This window comes from Poecilia reticulata, chromosome 14, assembly GCF_904066995.2.
Source record: "Poecilia reticulata chromosome 14, P_reticulata-male-v2, whole genome shotgun sequence".
NCBI lineage: Eukaryota > Metazoa > Chordata > Actinopteri > Cyprinodontiformes > Poeciliidae > Poecilia > Poecilia reticulata.
In genome coordinates this window covers 9,796,557-9,823,164 of record NC_088843.1, presented here as the reverse complement: position 1 = coordinate 9,823,164, position 26,608 = coordinate 9,796,557, and the positions used below count along the sequence as shown (strand labels likewise).

The window sequence follows — 26,608 nt, the reverse complement described above, 5'->3', positions numbered from 1 at the left end:
CTGTGCTGTAGTCACAGTTCCATAATTATTATACCCATAAAATACTGGCTCTAAGTGCAACCTTTTAAACTGTCCCTGCCTTATGGACTCTTCTGCTGTGGGGGTTGAACTTTTTCACAGAGTGGCCAGATTGAGTCGAGTAACAATATTGAGAGGGAGAACCAAAAACAACAGAATTTCAAGAGATTTTCTTAGCTGACAGAACGTGAAATTTTGATCCAATATCACTTCTGATTTATTTTGACCAAAAACTGAATCTGTTATAATTTTACAGCAGTAACGAGGATGAGTGGGTTTCAGTGATGTTCAAAAAAATTCCTTAACAACAACATTGTCTGTTTTTAAGTGGTTTAATTGTTGCGTAATAGTTATTTCTTTGCACTGGCTATACTATACCTTTTTATCCTGAGTAATTCAAAACAATAAATGAGCTCAGTGCTGTTCATTGAAGTTATGCAACATAATTAAATCATTTTCAGAAATTTGGTAATTATGATTAAAGAACTTTTTTTTCCCCCTACGTTTTCAATTGAAGCTTAACCGTGACATTAAAAGATTAAAAATCGCCTCCTTTCATTTAGTTCCTACTGTCCACCTCCTGCTTCCAACTTGACTGCAAAGATCCAGCTGTTCCTTCAACAGGAAACGTTTTGCCTTCCCCATTGGTACGTCCAGCCTGTTCAGGGACCAATCACGTTGGGGCTTCGCCGCACTCAACGTCCTTGTGGACAACTGTGGAGCTGAGCTGCGCGTGGAATCCCACGCAGAAGTGCAAAAGGCAACGCGCTTTGGAGACAGGTGCGTTTACCTTGCTGGGAGTCTTTACACGGCAGAGAATCTTTTCCACTTTTCAAGGAATTCACAGGAAACCCGCTGAATGTTTACCTTGTTCCGTACGAATCCTAAAAATGAGGGGAGCGACAAAAATCGCGAGAGCTTGAGTCACTTCTGTTCAGTTTTGCCAACTTTGTGCAGCAGACCGTCCGATCCACTTCAGTCCGAGCGGACAGAGCAGCGGGAGCAGCAGCAGGAGGCAGAGGAGTGCAGAAGGAGGCTGGATGAAGCAGGAGACGGGCAACTGAGCTTCAGCGAGCCGGGTACCCGCTTCCCCATTCCGCAGCTGTCCCCCAATGTCACCGGACAGGATGATGATCATTGGACTTTTGCTCAATGTCTTTTCTCAGGGTAAGGAGCATTTATCATTTAAATGAGTCCATTGGTTTACACACATTTCCTTTTCCCATTATTTTTAAGTGTCGCATTTTCATGCACATGCATTTTATATTCAGACCCCTTTACTCTGATGTCCCTAAATACATTGCAACCATGTCTCCTCTATTTGTCACAAAAAAATCTCACTGAAATACTTTGGAGTTTATGGTTTGGCACGCAGGGACTTTCATAGGGTATGAATACTTTTCAGTCTATTTAGTGATTAGAAATGTAGCATCGGGATAATAAACTTACATTATATTTTTATTTTAAATTTTGTGCGATATTGTGAGCAACTTATTTTAGAAAACGTCAGTAAGCTTAGCAGATCTATATTTCTAAAATTTCATACATAAATAGCAAGAAAAAAATTGTAATCTTTGAGTAAGATGTACATTATTACTCTGAAATTTTGTGCATTTTGCTAAAGGGATTTTATATTTGAGGTACAAAAATTTGCTTGTGTACATAAATGTTGGGTAGTTATTAAAATACAAGAACAAAGGGAAAAGTGTGTGTGTGTGTGTGTGTGTGTGTGTGAGAGAGAGAGAGAGAGACTTTGTCAGAGAGACGTTTTTCAAACCAACAGAATGCAGCAAAATAATTCACTCTAGGTTCAAGGTAAGCTATTGAGACATAAAGTCAAAGAGGTTTATTAAATCATAGAGCAGGAAAAGTGTTTTCTATGTGGATGACATCATTGGGTCAGGTCTGTTATCTTCGCCTTGGACCAGATCCAGACAAAGGCTCTTCAAAGTATTGACTGGACAGTCCTGGGCTGCTGCAAATATCACACATGAATTTTTAAACACTTTAGTTCTCAGTACTAAATCAGGGCTTAAGTAAAATTGAAGTAATGATTTAAATCTTTAGATGAGCACGACAGGTTTGGAGAATCCATTTGTCTTAGCTGATGATCAGATGGAAACAAAGCTGTCCAGAATAGTTCGCACTTCACGGATTTGGATTCTTCGTCCTGCAAACACATTCAGCTTTCTATAAATAAGTTGTTACGACCGAAACCAAAAATCCGAGCTCGGCTGGTAGAGAAAAGTAAAAACAAAACTTGTTGGTGTTTTATACAAAAACATATCAATTTAATCAGTGCTGTTGTTTGAATTTCACGTTTTCTCCTGTTTGCATGCACCGCATTGAATGACTTTTATTTAGAGCACCTCTCTCGTCTCTCAGTGGGTTCAACGTCGCTGAGACGCATGCAGACGTTATAATTGTTTAGATTATGACAAGATAAGAGGAGACGGGGGCTTCCACACGTCCGGCTGCATCCCGATAATGTTGGCTGTGGGTGCCCATTAGAGATTAGGATCGCTGAAAATGATTAAATGCTTTTCTTGTTAATGTCAAGCCGCTCATGCATTCTGTGTGTCACACAGAGTACTTAGCTTAGGTGGAATCACACCAAGCAAAAACATTCATTTTCGAGTGCCAATTAATTGAGATCTGACTCATTACACATGCAAATGAGATACTCCGTCATGATGTCAGTTCTTCCTATTACACCTGATTGGAAATGAAAAAATATTTGACTCAAAGTTTGTCATTAACATCGCCGAGAACTGCGGATTGTGCAGAACGGAGTCTTAAATCTGCGTCTGTTTATATTTAATTGTCATGGGTCGTTTCTGCTACCCCAACAATGCTGGCAGGAACTTCAGAATAAGAGTGCAGCCTCCCCAGCTTGTCTGTCATCAAAATGAAGACCAAAATGAAGAACATGATCTGACACAACATCTGCTTGTATCTATGGTAGATTGTGTGTCTGCCTTAGGCAAAACCTTAACAGATGATTTTGTACGTCTTTAAGTTAAAAGTCATACTTTCATATTTAAAGCAACCTTTTCATGTTTCTGCCGCCTGTGGGGTTTTATGTGACAGGCCAACACAAAGTGGTGTCGGTGAATTGTTTTCAAATAATTTTGAAGTAAGAATCTGAAATGTATGGGATGCATTTTTATTCAGATGCACCCATGCTTTGATTAATCACCTTTTGCTGCAGTTCTGGTTCTGTTTGTTGGGGTATGTCGCTACAAGCCATGCAGACTGGAAATTTGAATGACAAAAATGTCTCATGCATTGCCAGATTTGATGGAGGGGATGTGTAAACATCAATTTTCAAGCCTTACGACAGATTCTCAACTAGGTTTAGGTCTGAATTCTGATTGACTGTTACAAAAACCGTTTCATTTTTAGCTCCAGCTGTATGTTCACACAAAAAGAGCATTGTCTTAGTCTTTCAACAACTGCTTTCTTCTTACCTATCTTCTATTAAATGCTTAATTGCTTTCTTGCCAACTGATTGGTACAGAGTTTCCCCATCTGTGTGAATTTCTGCAGCTCCTCCAAAGTTACCATAGGCCTTTTTGGCTGCATCCGTGATTAATATCAGTTTTGATGGAAAACCATGTGTTTGTACACTGATTCCCAACCCTCCTCCTCAGGGAACACTGTCCTGCATGTTTTATACAAGTCTCTATTTCAGCACACTTGATTCTAATGATTCATGGCGCCAAGAGCTGCAGAAATGGGTTAAATACCCAGTTATTTAAGTCAGATGTGAGGCAGCAAGGAGTCGCCTTCAGGACAGTCGTCCCTCAAGACCAGGATTGGGAGCCACTGTCTTAATCGATGTTCATTTGCAGATGATAGATTGAACAGTGCTGCATGAGGTGTTCAAATCAGATTTTTTTTTCTAACCCAGCCCTGCTTCAATCTCATCGGCAACTTCATTCCTGACCCGCTGTTTTCCTCTCTCTTCCTGATGCTTTTTGTTATTTAATGTTCTCTAATAAACCTCTGAGGCCTTCAGCGGACAGCTGGATTAATACTGAGATTAATTTACACACAAATTAACCTTTTTTTTTATTATTAATTAGGTGCCTTCTGAGGGCAATAGGTTATTTAGAGGTGTTGGAGTAAATCTGGCTAAATTCCAAAAGCGTACCACACTTTAAAGACTTTTGAGAAATATTTTTAAAGCCATGCATCCTTTCTTCCTCTTCACAGCTCTGCAGTAACACACTGTGCTGGTCTCTCACATAAAATTCAAAGAAATGCCTTATCGTTTGTGGTTTTAATATAACTGGAACAATATCCAATAGCTATGAATAATTTTGCGGCTTGCCGTCTTTAGTGTGTCAGAATACAGAAATCCCTTCCTGGTTATAATTTTCCAGCTAATGCAGATGACGTCATTCACACCTTTCCCTGAATTTACCTTGCAGAAATCTCAGAGACAAATGGAATGACACTAAAAGGCATGACAGTGTTTGTGCCACGTCTGAAAACTATTGTTAAATGACATTCAACCCGACTTTGACCTGTTACTGCCAGGCCCCTTTGGATTATTACAAAAATCCCAGGCAGTGCAGGCCTCAACTGTTGACTGACTGCTGCTATTTTTGCGCCTCACTTACTGGACCCGATTGAGCCTTACCAGCGTTTGTCACAGGTTTGTTTTTAGTTCACATAAAGTGAAAGATATTCATGAGCATTCTCAGGTTTTGAGTTTTTCTTCTTGTAGAGTTTTTTCTCCTTGTTTGTCGTGCCGTCTTTTTGTCTCTCCTCAGGCTGAGGCATTGTCTGTCTGCACTCTGATTTTGTATTTCTGTTTTGTTCACAACAGCAAGACGCAAAAAAAAAAAGTGTAATTGGTGCCTGTTGAACATCGCACAGGTAAAATAAAACAAAATAAACTTTTTATCATAAGTGGTCATTTACATATTAGGCTTTAATGTAATTAAACTATTGAAGGATAACTGTCATCATAATTTCACCTTTTATAAATGTGATTTCTCACCACCAGCCTCTTAAAAAATGTGTTATATTGATTGTTTTTTTTCTTCTATCACCTAACTGCCATTGCCAGTTACTCAGTTTTTTGTGTTAATCTGGATCTTGACTGTCACTCACAGACAACTGCACAGATAAAACCGCTCTGATCAATGGACATTACGTGTGTGTGTGTGCGTGTGTGCATGTGGCCAAGAAATTATGTGGCACATTGAAATTTAGGAACACAGTAAACAGCAGAAGGCAGAAGCCTGGAAGATTCACTCCGACTGGCTGATGATGCACCTGATACATTTAACCTGAACTACCGTGGAGGCATGCGGGGTGTGTGGGGTGTTGTGGTTAATGCATGCATAATGTGGCTCCACAATCCGACTGCCATGCCTCATTAGAAGAGGCATTAGCCACGTAGTAGACGCACTATTTCAGAACATAAAATTAGCGCGCACTCAACTTTTACAACTTTTTCTTTTTTCAGACAACCATTTTACCATCCGTCACTGCTTGACTGGGCTCGGTTCTGGCTTCAGCTTATTGGCGATGCACAATACCTGCACACAAACCCAAGCAATCTTCTTTGTTCAGTCTACACAAAGAAACTTAGGAAAAAGAGGCTCAACTGGACCACATTCCTGGATTTCCTGCCTCACAGAATCCAGGTCTTGTTTGCATCTCATCAAGCCTAATTGAGGATTCTGCTTATCAAACCATGGCAGCAAGGCATATTTAGTCAATTCTAGGCTTGGAGTTTGTAAAGGTTTGCCAAATGTTCATGCCGCCATCACTACAGTCTCTTGTGACCACAGAGTGTGAAGAGCTTCCGTCAGTTCAGCAGGGATTAAAAAAGGGACAGAAGTAGAAGTTGGAATAATAATAACTCTATTCTCATTCACATTTATTGTAAAGTTCAACACCTCATGCATTTCCTTCTGCATTTAGTAGAGGTTTCCCAATTTGCCAGCCAGCTGACAAATAAACCAACATTCGGCTAGTTTGGGAATAAACAATTTTAGTTTCATTTGAGCTGATTCCGAGGAAAACATAGCAAGTAGTGTCACTTATTGGCATGTTTCTGCATTTAGTTCACTGCAGTGTCTCGCTGCTATGTGTGTGTGACTTCCTGTCGACAAGTCCCTTCTGTCACAGCTCCCGACCAAATTTCACGTCAGACTCACACTTTCCCACTAGGCATTCTCTCTTGCCTAATCAAATTACTGCCCAACAATCTGGATTCTCTTCAGCCTAACCCACCATGTTTGAAGAGACAGAAGAGGAACTTGCCAAACCGTCTCTCCCTGTGAGAGTGGGCGCAGAGTGTTGAGGGCAGCGCAAAAATCACGGCGTTAACCTTGATCAGCTTTGCCTCACAAATTCTATTAATCACTCCAGTGAGAAATCAATAGGGTGCATTAAAGCTCGCATATCAAAGTAATTCATCTCTCACAGGCTTTTTTCATATTTTATCTTTTTTTTTTTAAATCAGCCTCTGTCTTTTCTAACATTTTTCCCAATCAGGCTTTCTACTTTTTTTTTTTTTTTTTAAATTGCATTGCAGAATTTACTTTGCCTTGCCACTGTAAAGTTTTTTTTTCTGTTATGACTACAAGAAAAGTACATTTTATAAGGATTTTATAGGAAAGACTAACACAAAATAATTATGAAGCTGAATGAAAACAATGGCTTTTATTTTAAAACCGGTAAATGCATTTTCTGTAGCCAACTTTTACTATCACTCCTTTTAATAAAATAACTGCACTCAGATGCCTTTAGAAGTCCAATGAGATCAAATCAAGACTGCATGAATTTGTTTCAAGACTTGGAAATTAAAATTGAAACTGAACATAATGTCGCCCAATCTGAATGAACTCGGGTTATTAAAGACAAATAAGCAGCATTTCAGTTTTCAGTTTTGCAAAGCTGGTAGAGGCAAACCCCGAATTTAAAATCCATGCCACACTTTTCAGATTGCTATTTGTAAAAACGTTGAAGGCCATTCCTCACATGGCTTCCACTTCACCATTATGGACTACTTTGTGTTGGTCTGTTACTTAAAATCCCAGTTGCATACAACAAAAATTGTCTCCATACAATTGCAATTCTTTGCAGTTTAGACTGTTGGCTCTTTGTTTTCAGCTGTGGTAAGAATAGAAGAAAACAAAGTGCTCTCTGTGCATACAAAAGATTACAGGAAGCTTCTTTAAACTGCAGCTCAACACAGTGGGATTTGACACTTTGGTACAATTAGCAATACATAATACATAGGCAGACTTTGCAGTTAGACAGGTAATGATCTCCTTTACACTTCACGCGGAGCTGTGACTGTGACTATGACTCACTGCCCTGTGTGATACTATTTTTTCGTCCCGCCTCCTCCTATGGATTCTGTGCGGCGGCTTTGGAGGTTTTCCTGCGGCGGGGATGAAACACAGCTTCTGTTCATGATATGTCTTATACCAAAGCGAGACATGGACCTCATGCGGTGCCCGAGATTACAAAACATGCAGCAGCAGAATTGAATTGCAGTCGCGCTTTGTGCCACGTGTCAGCAGGAGCTTAATCGAAGTGTGTAACCAGACGAACTCAAAAGCCGTGTTTGTGCATGAACTGACGCGATGGATTATATGTTTATGTTTACGAGCTGAGCCAGTGAGCACATGTGATAAAAAGACAGGTACGGATCTGTTAGCCGTCATTCATTACGTTTATTTCAAACACACTTTATGCGTTTGCTTGTCTCTTCTTCTGTGTGGGGTGTACTGATAAAAGGTATGACAAATTCACAAAATCAAGATGAAAAGTGTGTGTGTTTCCTGCACACGTTGTATTCTTTGCTAGACTGAGATCGTATGGGTATAAATTGGTAAGGGTAATTAGGTGTCACATTAAAAAAGAACTGATTTCCAGAAGAGCTTTAATAAAATAAATTTTTCACTCACAAGGAGCATTTCCCCCCATTGTTTCCCTCAGGCAGCTTCTGTCTTTTCTGCTTTGTGGCTCTAATGGGGCAACAATCATCATTATGGAGTGATTTGTGGCTTTTCTCTCACAGACCTTCCTGGTTGGAACATTTTGAGTCAAAACAACCCTAACTCTTTATTTCTATAGACAGACGGGCTGTTGTGGTTCTGAAGAGAAACGAGTACCGGGGATTAATAGCTCTGTATTGTAGAGCGTAAATATTTTGGTTTGTCGCCTTTTAACCAAGTCTGAATCTTGACTGCGCAGGCCTTTGTTTTAGGACGTTGTTGTTAGTTTTAATCAATTTAAGTTTCAATTTTAATGAATTGCAATATTTCTCAGCATCTCAACAAAAGATGGCATCTTTTGGAGCTAACATGGATGGCGATGACTGGAAGTGCAGCTTTGGTTTTTGACATGTAATTGGTTGCATCATCATGGCGGCGAAATGAAATTCTGTTACAGATGGTGACTTGATCGAGATAAAGAAGGAGATAGATGATGATGAAGAGAATAGGTGAAGGACCAAACCACGGGATAGCCCTAATGTGACAGTGAGTGTCAAAGAGAAATGATCCTCACAAGATTTGTGAGATAAGACTGGAAGTAGCTGCAGGCAAAGTCTGTGAGTTCAGTGGAGTGGTGGGATCGGATGATTTGTGAAAACTGTCTCTGTACTATGGAAAAGCGAAAAGTTTACTGGAATTTCTTGAATATGGATTGGAGGTGTGCCTGTGGTTGTTGTAGTAGTTGGCTTTCTGAGAAGTGATTTCATATTGGCACTTCTTTACTGAAGTGGGATTTGGAGTTTAGTTTCAGCTACCGTGTTTCTCGAATGGCTGAGAGCCAACAGTTCAGGTAAATATTTACTATGTGTGCAGTAAACGCCATGTCTTTCCTGGACTTAAATGATTTATTTTTATAACAATGCTGTTCTCCTTTCGATTGCCTTTTGAAACGCATCATTGCATCAAAACTGTAAATAAATTTAGTATGCTCAAATAACTGTAGGCCTGTTTCCAAAGCTGAATTGTGTTAAATAAACTGTTTTTAGCTTCACAGAGGTGTTGCATCTGGAGGCGGTGTTTGAAGTTGGTTAAAATGCTTTTTCCAAATAAATGCATTTCTGTAAAAGAAGGTTCTCACACTCACTGTTATGGTGTCTGACAATAATATATGTTTTCCAAATAAATTACATGTGTGTCCCTGCAGTATATGAAGTACAATAAGCATAACAAACGTTTTCAACATCTTTTATCCTTCAGAGTCTAATGATACAATGCAAGTTTTACTGTGATGATGAATGGAGTAGTTCAAACGATGTTTTAGAAAAAAAAAACTTCCTGTGCATTCTAGACACATCTCATATTTGAGAGTTGGCTGCTGGACAGCATCGCTTTTGAGGCAGAAAATTATCATGTTCATATTTCTTTTTCTTTTTTTTATGTTTGTGTGTGTGTGAGGCTGTCTATTCGCCAGAATTTATGCCAAGCTTATGAAGGCAATGCTGCTGGGGTTGCTATATCCAAGAAGCTCTCCAGTGATGAATCCAGTGATGAAAATAGGGTTTGTCAAAATAATAAACGCTTGAAAACGTTGTTCCGGCGAAGTGAACATCTGTGGAATCAGAAAGAAGGGAAATCAATCTTGAAAATGTGCTTTGGACGGATGTCAGCAACTGTAATCCCGCACTGGGGAACGTGGATAAATTATCGCCTGTAAAAAAAAAAAAAGACTTTATTACTAGTATGACTCACGAAAGACATCAATATGGTCCAACACTGAGCATTGCCAGGACTCTGACATTACTCTACTGTGACTTAACAGTGTACAATCTTTATTGTACATGTGTTTGTATTAGCTGATGAAATATAGGTAAAAGAGGTTGAAATAAGTGTGCAGTCATTACCAAGACCTTGGATAATTACTTCCACAAAATAAACAACAGTAAAACAAAATGGCTGTAAAAGAGAAAGGGGACTTTAGGGCAGCAAAACCTTTTGCTTGGGCGACCACGGACTTACCAAAACTCTGCAATAAGTCAGACAGGAGAATACAGTGAGACCATTTAGGCAGAAAAGAGTTTTAACGAAACCTTCTGGTCAAGAGACAAGCTGGCACACTGTGTAAGGTTCAAGACAAGGTGGGAATATTTTAGCAATATTTTCAAGAAAACTAGGAATACAAATATTTTGTTCCCACAAATAATTTGAAGGTTTCACAGACTAGAAAATATAGGAACTGTTATTAGTCTACACAGTCTGCCATTGACTCGTAAGAAAGAATATAGTTGAGAAAGCCATTAAGATGCTGAACAAATTATTAAAACCATCACGTAAAACAACAAAGACCTGAGCTGACGGTGAAAAAAAAAACCTCAGTAATTTGACCTGTTGAAAAACAGATCTCCTTCTTATGCAAGTAACATTGGGAAACATTAGGACAATGTCATTATTTTTTTCTTGTCAGATAATCAAACTTTGATCTAGAGGTCTTGATTTGGGTCAACAATCTGCCTTTGTCTTCATGGGTAATTTGGCTCACATGGGTGTTCTTTGTGCAGGTGAAATTTTGAGGTGGTTCAATACTTGACTCTCAAAACCATTAAGAAAAATGTCAACTAAATGTTTTTCTGCATCCAATTAAGGCAATAAGGTGTTTTATTGCGAAAGAGCTGCAGCTCCAAAATTCCAGCTTTTTTTAACCTTTGCCATCAGAGGGATCATAAAGTTGACGAGCCAGGTTTCTGCACTGATTTAGATTTTTTTATCGCAATGCCTGAAACCTGAGATCAGCTGATTAACTGCCTGTTTTAGTTTAAATGCGATGATTGATCATTTCGTTGTAGTGTTGTACGTACCACATGTAATCTAAAAACGTTTTCTTTTGGTGTATGTCACTTTATAGAACGCTGTCTGCAATCTATCACTACAAGCCTGCTTCCTGGCTGAGACGGAGACCTGAGTTTCACACTCAAGTTGCACATTAATTGCAAAGACTTCAGGCTTGACTTGACTTTTTGACCAGAACATAAACTACAAACCTTCTGCTCTGACAGGTGAAGTCCAGCCGGAAATGGTTTTTGCTGAAAGGATGAACTTGATTTATTAGCCACTGACCTTCACAGATCATGGGATATTAATAACACATAACAACCTATTCATAAATTGAGCACATTGTTGCCTTATTTTTTAGCTTGCAGTCCGTAGCGTCTGCATTGAACCTGTTTGCAGCTCATAATGTCAGCCTCTCCTCTTCTGCAGGCAGTGTTTCAGTATCTGCATCCTTCGACTGTCTAGTGGCGGAGCAGGGCTGTGTCCAGGAGCCGTCCTGCAAAGGCATCTATCGCCTGCTGGAGTACTGTGCGGCGGAGGAAGCCGTGTCGCCACTCAGTTCAGATGCCCGCCTGGAGTGCCTGGAGGCCCAAAACTCACTGCAGCATTATCGCCCCCTTCAAGTCTGCAAGTGTCAGCGGGGCTCTCGCAGAGAGGAGCACTGCCTGAAGGTTTACTGGACCGTGAGATTCGCAGGTGGGTGGAAAACACACACTTTGTACGTGGGTGTTCTTTGAATTCGGTTGCTTCATTCATGTGGTCCAATGTTGTTTCAGCGTACGATGAGTATGAAGTGTCCCCATATGAAGAGCTGAAGCTGAATCTGGTGAGAAACATAGAGGTGTCGCGAATGGCCTCCATTATGGCAGGTAGAGTATGTCCTGTTGGTTTAGAAAGTTGTTTGTTTTACTTCACACTAACGAGTCGGTACTCTGCTTCCTGCAGCTTCCTCTGTTGTCATGGACGGCCAGAACCAGTGCCTGAAGGCCGCTCAGGACTGCGGCCTGTATGAGAAATGTGGCTCCCTGCGCTCAGAGTATGTGGTAGCTTGCACCAAGCGAGCAACAGCCACCGACAACAGCTGCAACCGCCAGAAATGCCACAAAGCCCTGCGGCGCTTCCTGGAGCGTGTGCCGGAGGAGTACAGCTTCGCTCTGCTTTTCTGTCCCTGCTCTGACACTCTGTGTGGGGAGCGCCGGAGGAAAACCATTGTGCCATCATGTTCCTTTGAGGAGAACGCAAGAGGGGAGGAAAGAGTCGGCAAGCCCAACTGCCTCAGCCTCCAGAACTACTGCTCCAGAGACGAGCTGTGTAGGTAAGAGCCTGTGTGCAGAGAAACAGGAGCAGTAAAGTCTGCAAAGCGTTGAGCAGCGACCCATCTACCCACTTTCCAAAGTAGTTGCATTGCTTCACTCAAATATTCATAAGAGTTCAACTTTTCATGCTTTTTCACGACAGCCAAAAACTTAAAATATGAAAAAAATGTTTTATTGGGGTTGAATATGATAGACCTTTGCAAAGTAGTTCATAATTCTGAATTTTAAGCAAAAGTTAAAGTGCACGTTTTCAAAATTATTCACATATAAGCTCTTGAGAAGGTTTAGCTCTGCAGAATCAATGATTTTAGAAACATATTTGCTGTATTTGTAGCTGCAGGTCTCTGGGGATACGTTGCTACAAGCTCTGGAAATCTATAACCTGAGATATGTTTTATTTTTTAACAAACAGGTCAATGTCCATACATTAAAAAATGACTCAATGCTTTTGCTTTGAGTTTCTGTGATCTTTGGGTTCGAGGTCATCAACAAATCTCATTTTAAATCAATCGGACCACCTCACCTTATGTGGGCTTATAGGTTTTATATATGTGCATACTTTAATCTGTACCAGCAGTGTCAAACTCATTTTCATCTGGGGCCATATCAGGATATTTAATGTTCTCAAATGGCCAGTTGTGCCAAAATATATTGATAAAACCCATTTCTAAACTAAGAAATATTACTCTGCATATGATAAATACTTTTTAAAATTAAATAACATTGAACATTGTTTCACATTGATGTAATTTGACAGTATACAGATAAAACTGCTTTGATTTGACTGATAAAATAATATTTAAGCACACAGTTGCTATCTTGAAGGTTCTATTTAGACTTTCTATGTAGAAATATAGACTAATTTAGGGTCATGCTATGGGAGCAGTTGTTAAGCTTAAGCTGTTTTGCTTCTACCATCTTACTCCAGTTCCTCCTAAGAGATCTCCACTTGCTCCCAGACCAACTGGTTTGTAAAATCTGAACTGTGCGTACCGGGTCAGCCCCAGGGCATCATCCCCACCGAGAGTCCCAAAACGCTAAAGGAAGAGTTTCTTTTGCGTCTGCAGAACTTCTTGCCCATTCGTGGATAGTACAGAGCTTAGTTAATAGTCACGCTCTCTAGGTCGCGGGGACTCAGGCTGACTGATCATAAAAAGCTTTTCTTCCTGCCTTAGCTCTCCCCTCACCACTTAGCCATGGTACAGCAGCCACAGCAGAAGCTACACCCAAACCCACGGTCAATTTCATGGTCTCTTTTCCCATCTGTCATGAATAATGCCGGGAGACAACTGAACTACTCCACCTGAGAGAGACTTCCCCATCCCCCCTGAAGCAGCCCGGTGCATTTTCCAGGGAGAAAAAAAAAAGAGACTTAAATTTATGACTCTTAACTGATTCATCCGTAGCGATTACTTTATTCATAAACACATACAGCACAAAGCAGAGGGGAGCACCCTACACACTTTCCTGGAACGGAAAATGATGCATTTGGTTAGTAATTTATTTTAATTACTGTAAGGGAAATTGTAGCAAAACAGGTGTAGCATTTACTAATGTTATGACATATAGTTTATATTTTCTAAATGAAAACGGTTGGCAATAATAAAAGGACATTTTCCTGAGATTCATTCGGGAGCCACATAGCAAAGCCGGTGTGTTATTAGCAGCACAGTTCATTCTGTTTAAGAAAATACTTTTATTCTTTTGTTTCTCAAGGCAGCCGCAAGTTTCAGCCAATCAATGGGAAAAGCCCTGAAACGCTCCTTCAGTAAAGAGATAAAAACATGTTTGATCCACTCCCTAAGCCCTCAGTATTAAACAAATTCAAATTGGAAAGCTCTTCTTAATTCACTTAATCCAACTTATGCACTGTAAAAATATTGAACGTCCACCTTTTTTTCCCCCACAATACAACCAGAAACCTCCATGTATTCAGTTTGAATTTTAGTTCATGCAGTGAAGATTCATGCGTCGTTTTTGTCTGTATATATTCAAAATGAGATCCAAACAGATAAGATTTAATTTCTGAAGCTTTCTTACAAAGAAGTGTTTGATGTGCTGAAAAAAACAGCAAATTTCCAAACATGTTTCTAATGTAGGTACTTCTCTTTCTCCTCCTTCTATTTATTTCATTGTTTTGATTTATGACAGCCCTGAGTGCCAAAATAAAACTTTCAAAACACTTTAAAATGCATTCAGTTTTTATGTGTTGACGCTCCAAAAGCCCATTTTCTCCACTGAGTGTGTGTTGTGTGTGTGTGTGCCTGTGTGTGTTGTGTGTGTGTTTCAGATCCCGGTTTGCAGATTTCCAACAGAACTGTCAGCAGTCCTCTCTTTCTGCCTCTGGCTGTATGCGAGAGAGCAGAGCCATGTGCCTCAAGGCTTATACCGGACTCATAGGTGAGAGGCTGAAAAAAAAATTAAAACATGTAAGAAGGTGAAACAGAGAAGCTGAGAGGGGAAAATAACAAAAGCCAGTAGCAGAACTCATTATCAGTTTTGTGTTTCTAACATTTAATTCACATTTTCTTTCTTTTAATACACAAAATAAAGCTGTAGACCAATTAAAATGCTTTGATTCAAAAGCACAATTTCTTGATGGTTTGCATGAGCATAAAAATAATTTTATTTCCTTCTGTTTTAAAATACAACAAAAGCTTCAGTGTACTTGCAGTCATAAATATCGAAAACCAGACAACTGCTTACTTACTTACTTACTTACTTACTTACTTACTTACTTACTTACTTACTTACTTACTTACTTACTTACTTACTTACTTACTTACTTACTTACTTACTTACTTACTTACTTACTTACTTACTTACTAAAATTGTTTTTGCACGGTGCAAATTCTGAACTTTTGCTGATGGAAAGTGTTGTTTAAAGAGTTTTAAACCTTTGTTTTCCAGGAACCATCATGACTCCCAACTATGTGAGCAACAGCAGCACGGAGGTGTCCCAGTGGTGCTCATGTGAAGGCAGTGGGAACGAACTGCAGAGCTGTCAACGCATCCAGAATCTGTTCGGCAACAACATGTGTCTACGTAAGAAACATGCATGAGAAAGTTTGTGGGACAGTTCAGTTCTAGGGCTGAACTGTCAGTTCTAGTGCTGAACTGTCAGTTTTAGGGCTGAACTGTCAGTTTTAGGGCTGAACTGTCAGTTCTAGTGCTGAACTGTCAGTTCTAGTGCTGAACTGTCAGTTTTAGGGCTGAACTGTCAGTTTTAGGGCTGAACTGTCAGTTTTAGGGCTGAACTGTCAGTTCTAGTGCTGAACTGTCAGTTCTAAGGCTGAACTGTCAGTTTTAGGGCTGAACTGTCAGTTTTAGGGCTGAACTGTCTGTTCTAGGGCTGAACTGTCAGTTTTAGGGCTGAACTGTCTGTTCTAGGGCTGAACTGTCAGTTTTAGGGCTGAACTGTCAGTTCTAGTGCTGAACTGCCAGTTTTAGGGCTGAACTGTCAGTTTTAGGGCTGAACTGTCAGTTTTAGGGCTAAACTGTCAGTTTTAGGGCTGAACTGTCAGTTTTAGGGCTAAACTGTCAGTTTTAGGGCTGAACTGTCAGTTCTAGTGCTGAACTGTCAGTTCTAAGGCTGAACTGTCAGTTTTAGGGCTGAACTGTCAGTTTTAGGGCTGAACTGTCTGTTCTAGGGCTGAACTGTCAGTTTTAGGGCTGAACTGTCTGTTCTAGGGCTGAACTGTCAGTTTTAGGGCTGAACTGTCAGTTCTAGTGCTGAACTGTCAGTTTTAGGGCTGAACTGTCAGTTTTAGGGCTGAACTGTCAGTTTTAGGGCTAAACTGTCAGTTTTAGGGCTGAACTGTCAGTTTTAGGGCTAAACTGTCAGTTTTAGGGCTAAACTGTCAGTTTTAGGGCTGAACTGTCAGTTTTAGGGCTGAACTGTCAGTTCTAGTGCTGAACTGTCAGTTCTAAGGCTGAACTGTCAGTTTTAGGGCTGAACTGTCAGTTTTAGGGCTGAACTGTCTGTTCTAGGGCTGAACTGTCAGTTTTAGGGCTGAACTGTCAGTTCTAGTGCTGAACTGTCAGTTCTAGTGCTGAACTGTCAGTTCTAGGGCTGAACTGTCAGTTCTAGGGCTGAACTGTCTGTTCTAGGGCTGAACTGTCTGTTCTAGGGCTGAACTGTCTGTTCTAGGGCTGAACTGTCAGTTTTAGGGCTGAACTGTCCCAATGGGCCATAAATTGCGCCCACCGAGGACTTGATGGACTCTTCGGATTAATAACTAAAAAATCTGGTGGCTATGGTCCAGAAAAACGGAGTCCTTATTTGTTTTTTTAGTAAATAATGATCAACTTAGCATAGAAAAGGTTCAGTAGATATCAAATGAACATTCTTCCATGAATACCTTAGCTGCCATACTCAAATCTTTTAGAAAACCTGCAAGGAAACCAAGGACTTTATATTATCTACAGCAGACCGAGGCACTAGAAAGAAATCTAAATATGGCACTTCTATAATTTGTCTTTTTTGGTAGATACATTTGGATCACGCTAAAAAGAGAAGAGCAGTAAAGGGAAGTTTGACTCTTTTCAAAGATTTGTCTCTTCCCTCATGCCTCCCAGATGACTCTTCATTCAGAGCCCAACTTAACAATTATGCATAATTTGTATGTTGGTGACTCAGAGATATTTTTCATGTGTTCCTAAAAGCCTAATTACTACACTTTTTATTCCATATAAAATAAAATGTTACTTTGTTTAATTTATGAATCAAATCCTTAACAACTCAGAGGCGCAGTAAACAAATCTAATCCTTTTGAATAACTGGAGTTATAGCTTAGCAGATGTTAACATCTGAAACATATTCTGAAAGTCACAGAGATGTAATAATGTCACAATCAAATATAATATTGATCAACTAATATTTAATTACTGGAATGAAACTGGTTGAAAGCTTTCTGTTTGTGAAGAACAGATTGATGTTTTTAGTGATTACATCTGAAATTGACATGATCAGACAACAAAATAAATAAAATCCAAGGTTTTATTTATTTATTCATGTATTTCAAATGTTCAAAATAATAATAAAAAGACATATAGTCAAGGCAATTTACATGACAAAATTTGAAAAGGAGCAGGTATAGATGATCAAAGATCTTATGATCTCCTGCTCCTCTCTTACCGTCAGAATACAGTAAGATACTTTAAGTCTCTACTTTAAGGATTAAACTAAACACAAACATTAGCTGCGGCAGTTTGTGGAAGTTTTCAATTCCCCTCTTCTCTCTGTGAATATTGTGAATAATGGCCTCATGTGCCACAGATCATTAAAACTGAGAGCATAACCAGAGTTACTTGAAAATTCTGGATTGAAATGTTTCAAGAAGCATCAATTAAAATAAATTATAGTTCTTCTGAAATGTTAATGAGTCAATGCTGCAGCTTAGGTTGCCAATTTCCTTCATGTCTTTATACTCTGTAGAATAAACTCGCAGCCGACAATCCTTGTATCACTGTAATAACAGAGGAGACGTCGTATTTCAGCTGTCAAATGTAAGTATTATCAAAATGAATGCCGAGATGCTAATCTAACCTAGCGCCTTCTAATGCGCATTAATACAGGATTCAAATGAGGTGGGCCATAATTGATGATTGAGAGGGCAAGTCACTGAACCATAATGTTTTCTTATAAATAAATGAACAGCGAGGGATGTTCTTCCTGGTGCTTGGCCGCCTGCCAAATGCGAATGTGATTCTGAGACTCGGCAGAGTCGATGAATCCTTTCACCAAATCTGATTGACTGGAAGCGGCTCCAGGTTGAGTCGTAGCCAAACCAGAATGAGCATCTAGAGGTCTTGCTCAGTTCGTCCTGCTGATGTATAAGGAGGCCTTGTTTAGAATGTGCTGTACTAAAAAAAAAATGAAAGCAATAGGGGACAGACAGACAGACAGGCGGTTTTAATTAGAAATAAGATTTCACAATGAGGGGCCTCATTAACAATCAAGCTGTATGTGACTTTCATTTAGCGTACAGCACTCACATTTTGTTCTCAACATTGTCTTCCAGAAATAATGTTGAGGCTCAGATTAGTTGTGATTGGACACCAATGCAAAGTGAAGATAGTGGGAGACAATGGGAACTCTGCATGCCTGTTTTCGCCTGCCAGTCGGCTACCATAGATATCCTGGAGATACCAGTTGCTGGTTTATTCCAGAAAACTGGCATTTCTTCCCATTCTTATATTAAATAGATGCTTGTGAATAACCTCAAATTAATTAATCTTTTTTTTTCTTCTTTTTTTAGAAACTGAAAAAGTTAACTGCTCTCTTTATCCATTTGTAAAAAGGTTGACTTTGTGGAGCTCGTTTTTGTAATGTTTCTTTCACTGCAGAGTGACCATGTGTGAGCAGCACACGGGCCTGTGGCAGGGCTCATTATGTTGGCGATTAAACAGCCCATCCAGATGTGACCAGCTACATTTTCCACATTCAGTTTAACACTTAAATATTTCTTCTCCCTTCTCGACTCGAGACAAACAGCTGAAAATAAGTTGTGCCCTACAAAAGAGGAAAAACTTCAAGTGAGGAAGAACTGACACCTGAATAATTTAACATGAAAGATTATTTTTGAAAATATATGCATCTGATAATTGAGCCACAGAATTTAGTGTAAATTGAGTTTTTTTATTTTTTTTAATTGGTTAAAATATAATTTTCTGGGAGGGCTGCACAGTGCCTTGCAGCAGGAAGGATCTGGGTTCGATTCCCGGCCCCGGTCTTTCTGCATGGAGTTTGCATGTTCTCCCTGTGCATGTGTGGGTTTTCTCCGGGTACTCCGGTTTTCTCCCACAGTCCAAAAACAATTCAGGTTAATTGGCCTCTCCAAATTGCCCCTAGGTGTGAGTGTGTGTCTCTGTGTTGCCCTGTGACAGACTGGCGACCTGTCCAGGGTGACCCCGCCTCTCGCCCGGCACGTTAGCTGGAGATAGGCACCAGCAACCCTCCCTTACCCCTTTGTCAGAGGGACAAAGGGGTAAGAAAATGGATGGAAATGGATGGAAAATGGATGGATGGATGGATGGATGGATGGATGGATGGATGGATGGATGGATGGATGGATGGATGGATGGATGGATGGATGGATGGATGGATGGATGGATGGATGGATGGATGGATGGATGGATGGATGGATGGATGGATGGATGGATGGATGGATGGATGGATGGATGGATGGATAGATGGATAGATAATTTTCTGGGCAGGTTTTTGACTCCATAGCAATTTGTCCTCTGTGGCCGCAGCCGTGTCCAGAATCAGCTTTGCAAGTTGAAATTAGATGGAAAACGCAACATGTGAGCAAGAATATGTTACTTTTTCTATTATTTTTATTTTATATTTTTTACAATAAGTGATATCGCTTACAGAATGCCAGACAAAATATATTAGAAAAGTGTGTAAAGAAACATTAAAATAAACTTAAATCCTTGTATTCATTGTGGAAAATATTGCATGTTTGGAAAACAATGGTCGTTTTCACAAAATTCCTGTTGATACTTGCTTTGTTTCCCATAGAAATCCTTAAAAAATCCATGAATGTGTGGAAATAAACCTCATGGATCTGTTACATACAGTGGAGGAACTATGATGTTTCTTTTCTGAAGTTTTGGTATTCTTGTCAGATATTAAATGATAATCAATTGGCATCTTTTAGAAAACTTAAAAATAGATTGTAGCAAATTTTAAATCCAGAATGATACAAATCAATGCAGAATCAGTTCATTGGACAGACTAAATAAAGTTTTATTATCTCTGCCACTTCAGTACTCAAAATTAAATTCTATACCAACATTAAATAAAAGCATAAAAATGAAGGTTTGGTTCTTCAAATGTTTTGTTCTGTTGAGTAATTTCACTATAGACTTGTATTATAAGGTTTTAATTAGTTGAGCGAATCTCTCTTAAACAAAAAATATATATATATATATTTCTAAACTAAACTCATCAAAAAGTAACTTTTATTATTAATAGTGAAAAACTTGGAGTATTTGGCTCCGTCTTAGCTGAGAACACACACTGATAATGTTTTAGTGATGATTCAAAGCGGAATTAAGATGTGAAACTAATGAAGACGTCCCCTGCTGATTTTGTTTTTAGGCAATGCCATCAGCTCCATGGGAATCTCAGCGCCTCCTCCGGTGGAACACACTCCGGTGCCAGTTTCTCAGCCCTCCCCTCGCGTCTTCCAGGAGAGGGTCCACGTTGGCGTCAACACGCTCCCTGAATTCAACAGCGTAAGCACACACGCCTGCTACTCTCTCGCTGCGTGTCGGTGTTGGAGATTAGGCTCCAGTCAGGGGACTGCATATCAAATCCTAACGCCAATGTTTCACTGAGGACTGTAGCAGTGAGTTGAGGCCCAGCAGCTTCCTGCATAATCCCAGATTATTCTTGTCTCACTTCCTCTTCTATCTCCACCTCTCAGTGTGGTTCAGGATTAGCTGTAGGTGTTTGCTGCAATCTTGACTGTTAATATTCATGGGAGTGTGTGCGTCTGGTTCATATGTACAGTTGTAATCTTACTATATCCCGTATTGCAATAGAACCTCAGGAGACCCAGACCCACAGTTTTGCATTTCTTCCGCACACTTCCATTTAAATACCTCTTTACAATGATGTGGAGGGAATCCAGTGAAATAAATCAAATGACACTGACTGGTGTTTGTAATTTATGTATGAGTTTAGATCATTGCTGGACACTAGTCTGGCCAAGATGGAGATGTGATTGAGAAATGACAGTTTCTTACAATTGTGTTGAGTAAACATTCATGTAACGTCTCAGGGGAGTTTACAGGTCAATTTGCTGATTTGCCCACTTGAACCTGAATGTTTCCATGCTTCCCATTGTGGAAGGTGACGGCTACTTTAATTGTTTTGCCAAATTAACACACTACGTTTAGCTGGAGGACATAAATAGTGCTGTAGTGAAACACAGAGGCAGCAAAAACATCCAGAAGTAGAACGTTCCTTCATCAGGCTGTCACTTTTAGCTACACAAAGAAATTCAACATCTTGGTGAATCACAAAAACTACTCACTGATTTTGCACCAATCATTAAAAATAAATAACAGTAGAACTGATCTAATTTCATGTGAATTCATGGAACAGTTCTTTGCAAAATCCTCCACTTTTAAACTTAAACTTAAACACAAATAATATTGTTGTAGGGCAGGAGATAAATGAAAACGTAATAAAATCAGGTGTGTATTGTCAGTCTAGTGTAGTATCACAGTTCAGCATTGATTCTTACTGTTCGGGTCACATGGAAGCTGTTGTTTTTGTGCAAGCTGTTGCTTGCAAGGTTGTTGTCCATGGAAGAGGCTGCCTGCAGAAAAGTGTGGCGCTCGCTCCGTGACCTTTTTGTAAAAGCGAAACAGAGGATGCAGGAAGGGAGAGGGAACCCTGGAAGATAGTGGCGTCACGTATGCTGAAGCAGAAAGCGGTCCCCCAGGTGATCTGCGTTGTGCATGTAAATATAATATGTAACATATTTATACATAGATGGAAAAAGTCCAGTCTAAGCTGAGACCTGAAGTGTTGTCACTCAGAAGTGATATTAAATAAATGCAGCTGCACATCTTCAAACTATTCAGTATTATATTTCCATGCATTCCATAACAATCCTATTGTCAACAGTCCCATAGTGCTGCTTGATGCAAACAATGCGGTTTTATTTTCCATGCATTTGGAGTTGTTCTTGTCATAAGCAAATAAAAGAGCAGACAGCAGTTTGGCTCTGCTTGCCTTTGAGCTTCGATGCATGATAACTTGGAGATTTTAAAGAAGAAATTATCTAGCCCATATAGGCATGAAGCCCCGTGGAGGACCCTTGCAGTTGCTGCAGAGAAATCCAACGATGGCCGTCTTATGGCAGCAGCTTCAACGGAATATTTTATCAGGAAGAACATGACCTCATTCTCTTTAGATTATTATTTTTTTCATGTTCAACAGCCTGTTTCTTCTCAGTCCTATTCCTGAATGTTCATGTTGTGGAGCAGATGCAGAACTTGACAGACATTCCCAAAATACGCTGGTTTCTTTGCTAAATCAAGGTGATCATAAGGAACCCAGACAAACAAATAAGGTCATTAAAAGTTGCTAATGGGGATGTGGGCAGATTTGGGCAGTAACTAATAACATTTACTCAATTACATTTACTTACTTGAGTAACTTTATCGGAAAAAATGGACTTTGCGTCCTGCTATGCGGATGTTACTTTGACATGTATCAACTCCTAAACATGTTGTTGAAGATCCTTCCATAGACAATATATTTCCTAATTGCTGTGGCCTCTTTCAGTAGGATTATGCTGAAAGTAGAAAGGAATCAGAAATGGTTTGTGTCACAACAACAAGTTTGAAGTACTGATTTGGTCTCCAAATTTCGGAGAAATTTCACACATCTGTGGTTTATGTTGGACAAACAAGTCTTATCCATAGTTCAAAACTTGTAGGACTTCAAGAATCAGATGCTAGCAGCATCTAGTCCCAAGTACTAGTAAATTAAAAAAACAAAATAAATCAAGGCCATTTTGAAGGTTTAAATTCTCATCTTGAATATTTTCTTTGTATCTTTGAGGTGTTTTCATGTGTAGCAAACTCCGTGTTGTGTAGACCGACTCTTCTTGACTTTCCCTCCATGTTTCATTGCGCTTGTTAATTGGAGCAATCACTCTTTCTCTCCTCCACAGATGGAGGACAGTGACCAAGAGGAGGAACAGGAAGAGGGAGCAAATGAGGAGTTCAACGTCATCCCGCCATACTCTGAGAAGGACTCTGACACCGAATCAGGTGCCAGAGGGAGTCAGAGAGGAGAAGCCAGCCAAGCGGAGCTCGCTCTGCCGTTGCTGCTGCTGCCAGGTCTCTTCTTGAACTGGGAATGCTGGAACGACTGAAGACTCGACTTTTCTTTCAGCTTAGAGTTTGCAGTCACTATCGGTGTCAAATTCATTGCAGCCCTCACTGTGAACCACAGTCGACGGTTATGGAAAAGACGTGTAAATGCCTCCAAAAAAATGTTTGTGTCCTTTTCCTCCGAACACTGTAAAATATCCCAACTTGTTTTATTTTATTTTATTTCCTTTCTGACATTTATAAGACATTACTCATCCTTCAGTTTATTTGCTTAAGTGACCTTTCCTCAATGTGAGTACATGGGTGAATTGCAAAGTGCTGTTTGGGCAGAAGCTATATCTGGAGCCTTCCTGTCTTTTAAAATAAAAAAGTAATACACAGTACTTCACAAAAAAGCATATCACCCAGGGCTAACATACGCCACACACTCTCTGGAAAACCATACCCAGTCTACTCGACTGCAACGAGGCGGGAGCGCAGCTTTTGATTTCTATTTCATAACTCGTGTCGCATCCATTTCTCTGCTGCTCCTTTGGCTCTTCCTCTAGCTTTATCATGCTAAAAAAAAGCAACAATCCGCTTTAGAACAAGCTAATAAAAGAGGAAGCAGCATTTCAACTATTTTGTGAAAAATAAGAAAGGATCTCTTAAAAATTGCTTCATTTGACAAGACGGGGATGAGCTTCAAAATGATGCGCCGTCACGTTTTGTATGCTTGTTCTAACTCCACTCGCCAAAAAGCATGACAAAAGTCACTTCGCTCTTTTATTTTTACATTTTTTTTTTTGTTAACACACCACTTAGCATTGTTCCTCCTGCACCAAGCGGCTGAGAACTCAACCGCAGGCGAAAGTAATGAGATCAGATTCCATTGTAGAAACGGTGTTGGGAGAAAAGCAACATAAGCAATTACTGCATGATTCAAATTGCTCCCATGCAGGGGGGAGAGTCTGGAGTAAGGCTCACGGGAGAGAAAAGGCAATTTGCTGCTGTCGTAGCCTCTCACTTTTTTATCCTTAGGAGATCTAGTTTTAGTGCTCCTTCCCCAACATGTACTTTAGATGTTTTGGAAGCAAAATGAAGCGATGCGGACGGACATAGGAGGCTGAAGAGCCTGCTGGCTGCTCTCGTCACCGGCCAGCACATCCAGCCATTCTCTCTGCTTGAAATATCTTGTGCTGATGTTAATGGTTTTTCCTCTTACGGCTCATTTTCCTGTAGAATTAAGGAGCTGCGGATTCAGAGGTGAAAGGAAGTTTTCGTAGAGAGATAGATATAAACCAGTCTAATTTCAAAACGTGTTTGAAAGAAATAACTAAACCAAGTTCTGTAAAGATTTTTGGGGTATTTTTGCGTTTGAACTCAGTATTTGCAATGGTTGAACTGAAATTCATCGGTGATGTCTCGGATCGAGAGGAAAAGGCTGAATGACCCACAGCTTTTTTGAAGTGTAGTGTCTGGTCTTGTTTACTTGACAGGTTATTAAAATGAAGACTTAACTTTGGATGCAAACTGACAAGGACAGAAATGTACTGAAAGCCAACAAGCAGCGCTTCCCTGAATCCAGCTCCATCTTTCTTCACATTTTCTAGAAGTCAACGTTAAGCTTTAATTGGATTTTGTGAGTTTAGTAAATACGACTTGGCTGTTACATGCTTTAGGGTAAAGTGACATCATGCTGTTTTTTGTTTTTTTTGACCATTCCTTGCAGAAAACGGCAAAGTGGATGGACGACTCTTCAGTTTGCTAAAGCTCCAAAGTCCAAACCAAAAAAACTGAAATACAGTTTTTCTGGTCAGACTGGGCATCAAAAGGTTGTGTTTGGTTTTAATAATGTGATCATGAGCGTTCTGAGCTAAATATGGTGATGTAATAGTGAACTATAAACCAGTGTCAGAAGCTCATGTAGGGTTCGGGTTCTCTGTTCCTCTCAGTGATCCCAAGCATGGTCAACATGGTCCCAAGCATGGTCATGGTCAATAGGAACTGGACTTGGTTTTAGATCCTTAAAGATGTTTTATATCAGTTTCATTTTAATTCTCATTTAAGGCGTTTTCTCAGTTTAAGCACACTTTCTTGGTCAACTACAAACTTTGTGGGCCTAAAGCCCATTCAGGCAAATTAGGAGTAGAAAATGCTGGATTATTATATTATATACTTCCACGTTATAATTGTAGTCCACTTAACTCAATCAGATGCTAAAGACTGTTTTCTTGACTGCGACCACATTTCTGTCCCAACTGAAGTTCCAGTTAATTGTTCCTCGACATCTGAATCAACACATCTACAGTCATCAATAATCTCAGACCTGCTAATATTTAGCTTTCACCATATTTCCCCCAGAAATATTTTGACAGAACTCACAGAAAATGTTTTGCTGCTTCACAAACACGGAACATCTTAAAATCTAAAGACTAGTTTGTCAGCTAAACTTGAACCTGGTGTGGGCATCCGCATCCACCAAAGATTTTCATTTGAAATACAATATCCTACCAAATATTCCACCCTGCAGTTCTTTGTGATTGCACTACTGCATGCACTGAAACTGACAGCTGCAATTCGATATGTTGTCCAGCTCAAGGTTCTGTAACCAGAAAAGACGGTGAGAAATGCCAATAAGTGCAGCAACGACTAGTTAAAATCTAATTTCAACTAAAGAGTTGTCATTTTGTGCTGAGAAAAACGTTGACGAAACATGAGAGAGAAGTACAGCAGTCAAAACAGTTCCTTTTATTAGAAATGGTAACATCAAAATATCAAATATGGCTGACCTACACAGTTTTGCAAGCCATGCACAAGCCAGTAGGCGGTTATGTAAATAAACATAGGCATACACCAACAACAGAGGAAGTTAAGTCAGGAACTCTGATCAGATCCACTGAGGGATCAGAATCAGAAACCGAGTCCGGTAGACTCAGTTCGATCGGGGACCAAGATTGCAACATTTGTTACATCATCAGGTGGTGGTTTCACATTTCTCCGTGCCAAACAAACCAAACTCTTTCAGAAACCTATTTACCCCCTCGCTTCTGTTGGCTCGACTCCAAGAACCACTGACGGAAACAACACGAAAACGTCTGAAGAAGACATGAGCGCAACTTCCTTCTTGACAAAGTAAACAAAAATGGAATGGTGTCAAATTTCAGAGGCTCTAGAGTTTCTCTTTTATTTTTTGGCAACGGATTACGAGTCATTTTTCCTACTAGCGCTAGACTTTTGACTCTTGAACGTCAGGAACTGGTACCCAGTCTGTTTTTTGCATTTTCGTCTTATGAGCTTTTGTATATTTTGTCAGTACATACCGTTTGTTTATATTTGTAAACATTAATGTCTCGCATTGGTTCTGTTTGTTGAAAAACTCTACATTTATAGAATCTAAATCTTCAAAGAACTGTGTAAATACCTACCAAATTAGACAGTTTGTAGTTTATATCATAAGAGTAGTAAGACCATGTACAGCACTGTTTCACATGCTAAATTTATTGTAAAAACATATCAAACATAGCAGATGTTTCCGTGTATTTCCTGTAATGTTGTGCCATAGACAAAAAAAGTATGTCAGTTTGTTTACAGAATAAAAAGTCTCATTAAAATGTGTTCTTGTCTAACACA

General features: G+C 39.7%; 1 protein-coding gene across 2 annotated transcripts; it reads left to right on the top strand.

Annotated features, from left to right (window-relative positions):
• The first annotated feature begins 658 nt into the window (after positions 1 to 658).
• Positions 659 to 26,608, top strand: LOC103475849 (GDNF family receptor alpha-4-like). Of its 2 annotated transcripts, none has more exons than XM_008427772.3 (9): positions 659 to 798; positions 979 to 1,185; positions 11,244 to 11,510; positions 11,591 to 11,683; positions 11,760 to 12,129; positions 14,421 to 14,530; positions 15,041 to 15,175; positions 20,241 to 20,377; positions 22,834 to 26,608. In XM_008427772.3, exons 2-9 carry the CDS (start codon positions 1,131 to 1,133, stop codon positions 23,035 to 23,037), a joined length of 1,371 nt encoding a protein of 456 aa, XP_008425994.1. In that variant the 5' UTR covers positions 659 to 798; positions 979 to 1,130; the 3' UTR covers positions 23,038 to 26,608. The 2 variants fall into 2 exon arrangements, with proteins under 2 accessions (XP_008425994.1, XP_008425995.1); XM_008427773.3 differs by having other exon boundaries at positions 666 to 798; positions 976 to 1,185.

Bases quoted from the DNA above. Each gene is read 5' to 3' on its own strand.
- LOC103475849 (XM_008427772.3), top strand. From the start codon at position 1,131: ATGTCACCGGACAGGATGATGATCATTGGACTTTTGCTCAATGTCTTT. The intron at 11,511-11,590 runs GTGGGTGGAAAA...ATGTTGTTTCAG, and splicing joins CTGGACCGTGAGATTCGCAG to CGTACGATGAGTATGAAGTG. The intron at 20,378-22,833 runs GTAAGCACACAC...TCTCCTCCACAG, and splicing joins CGCTCCCTGAATTCAACAGC to ATGGAGGACAGTGACCAAGA.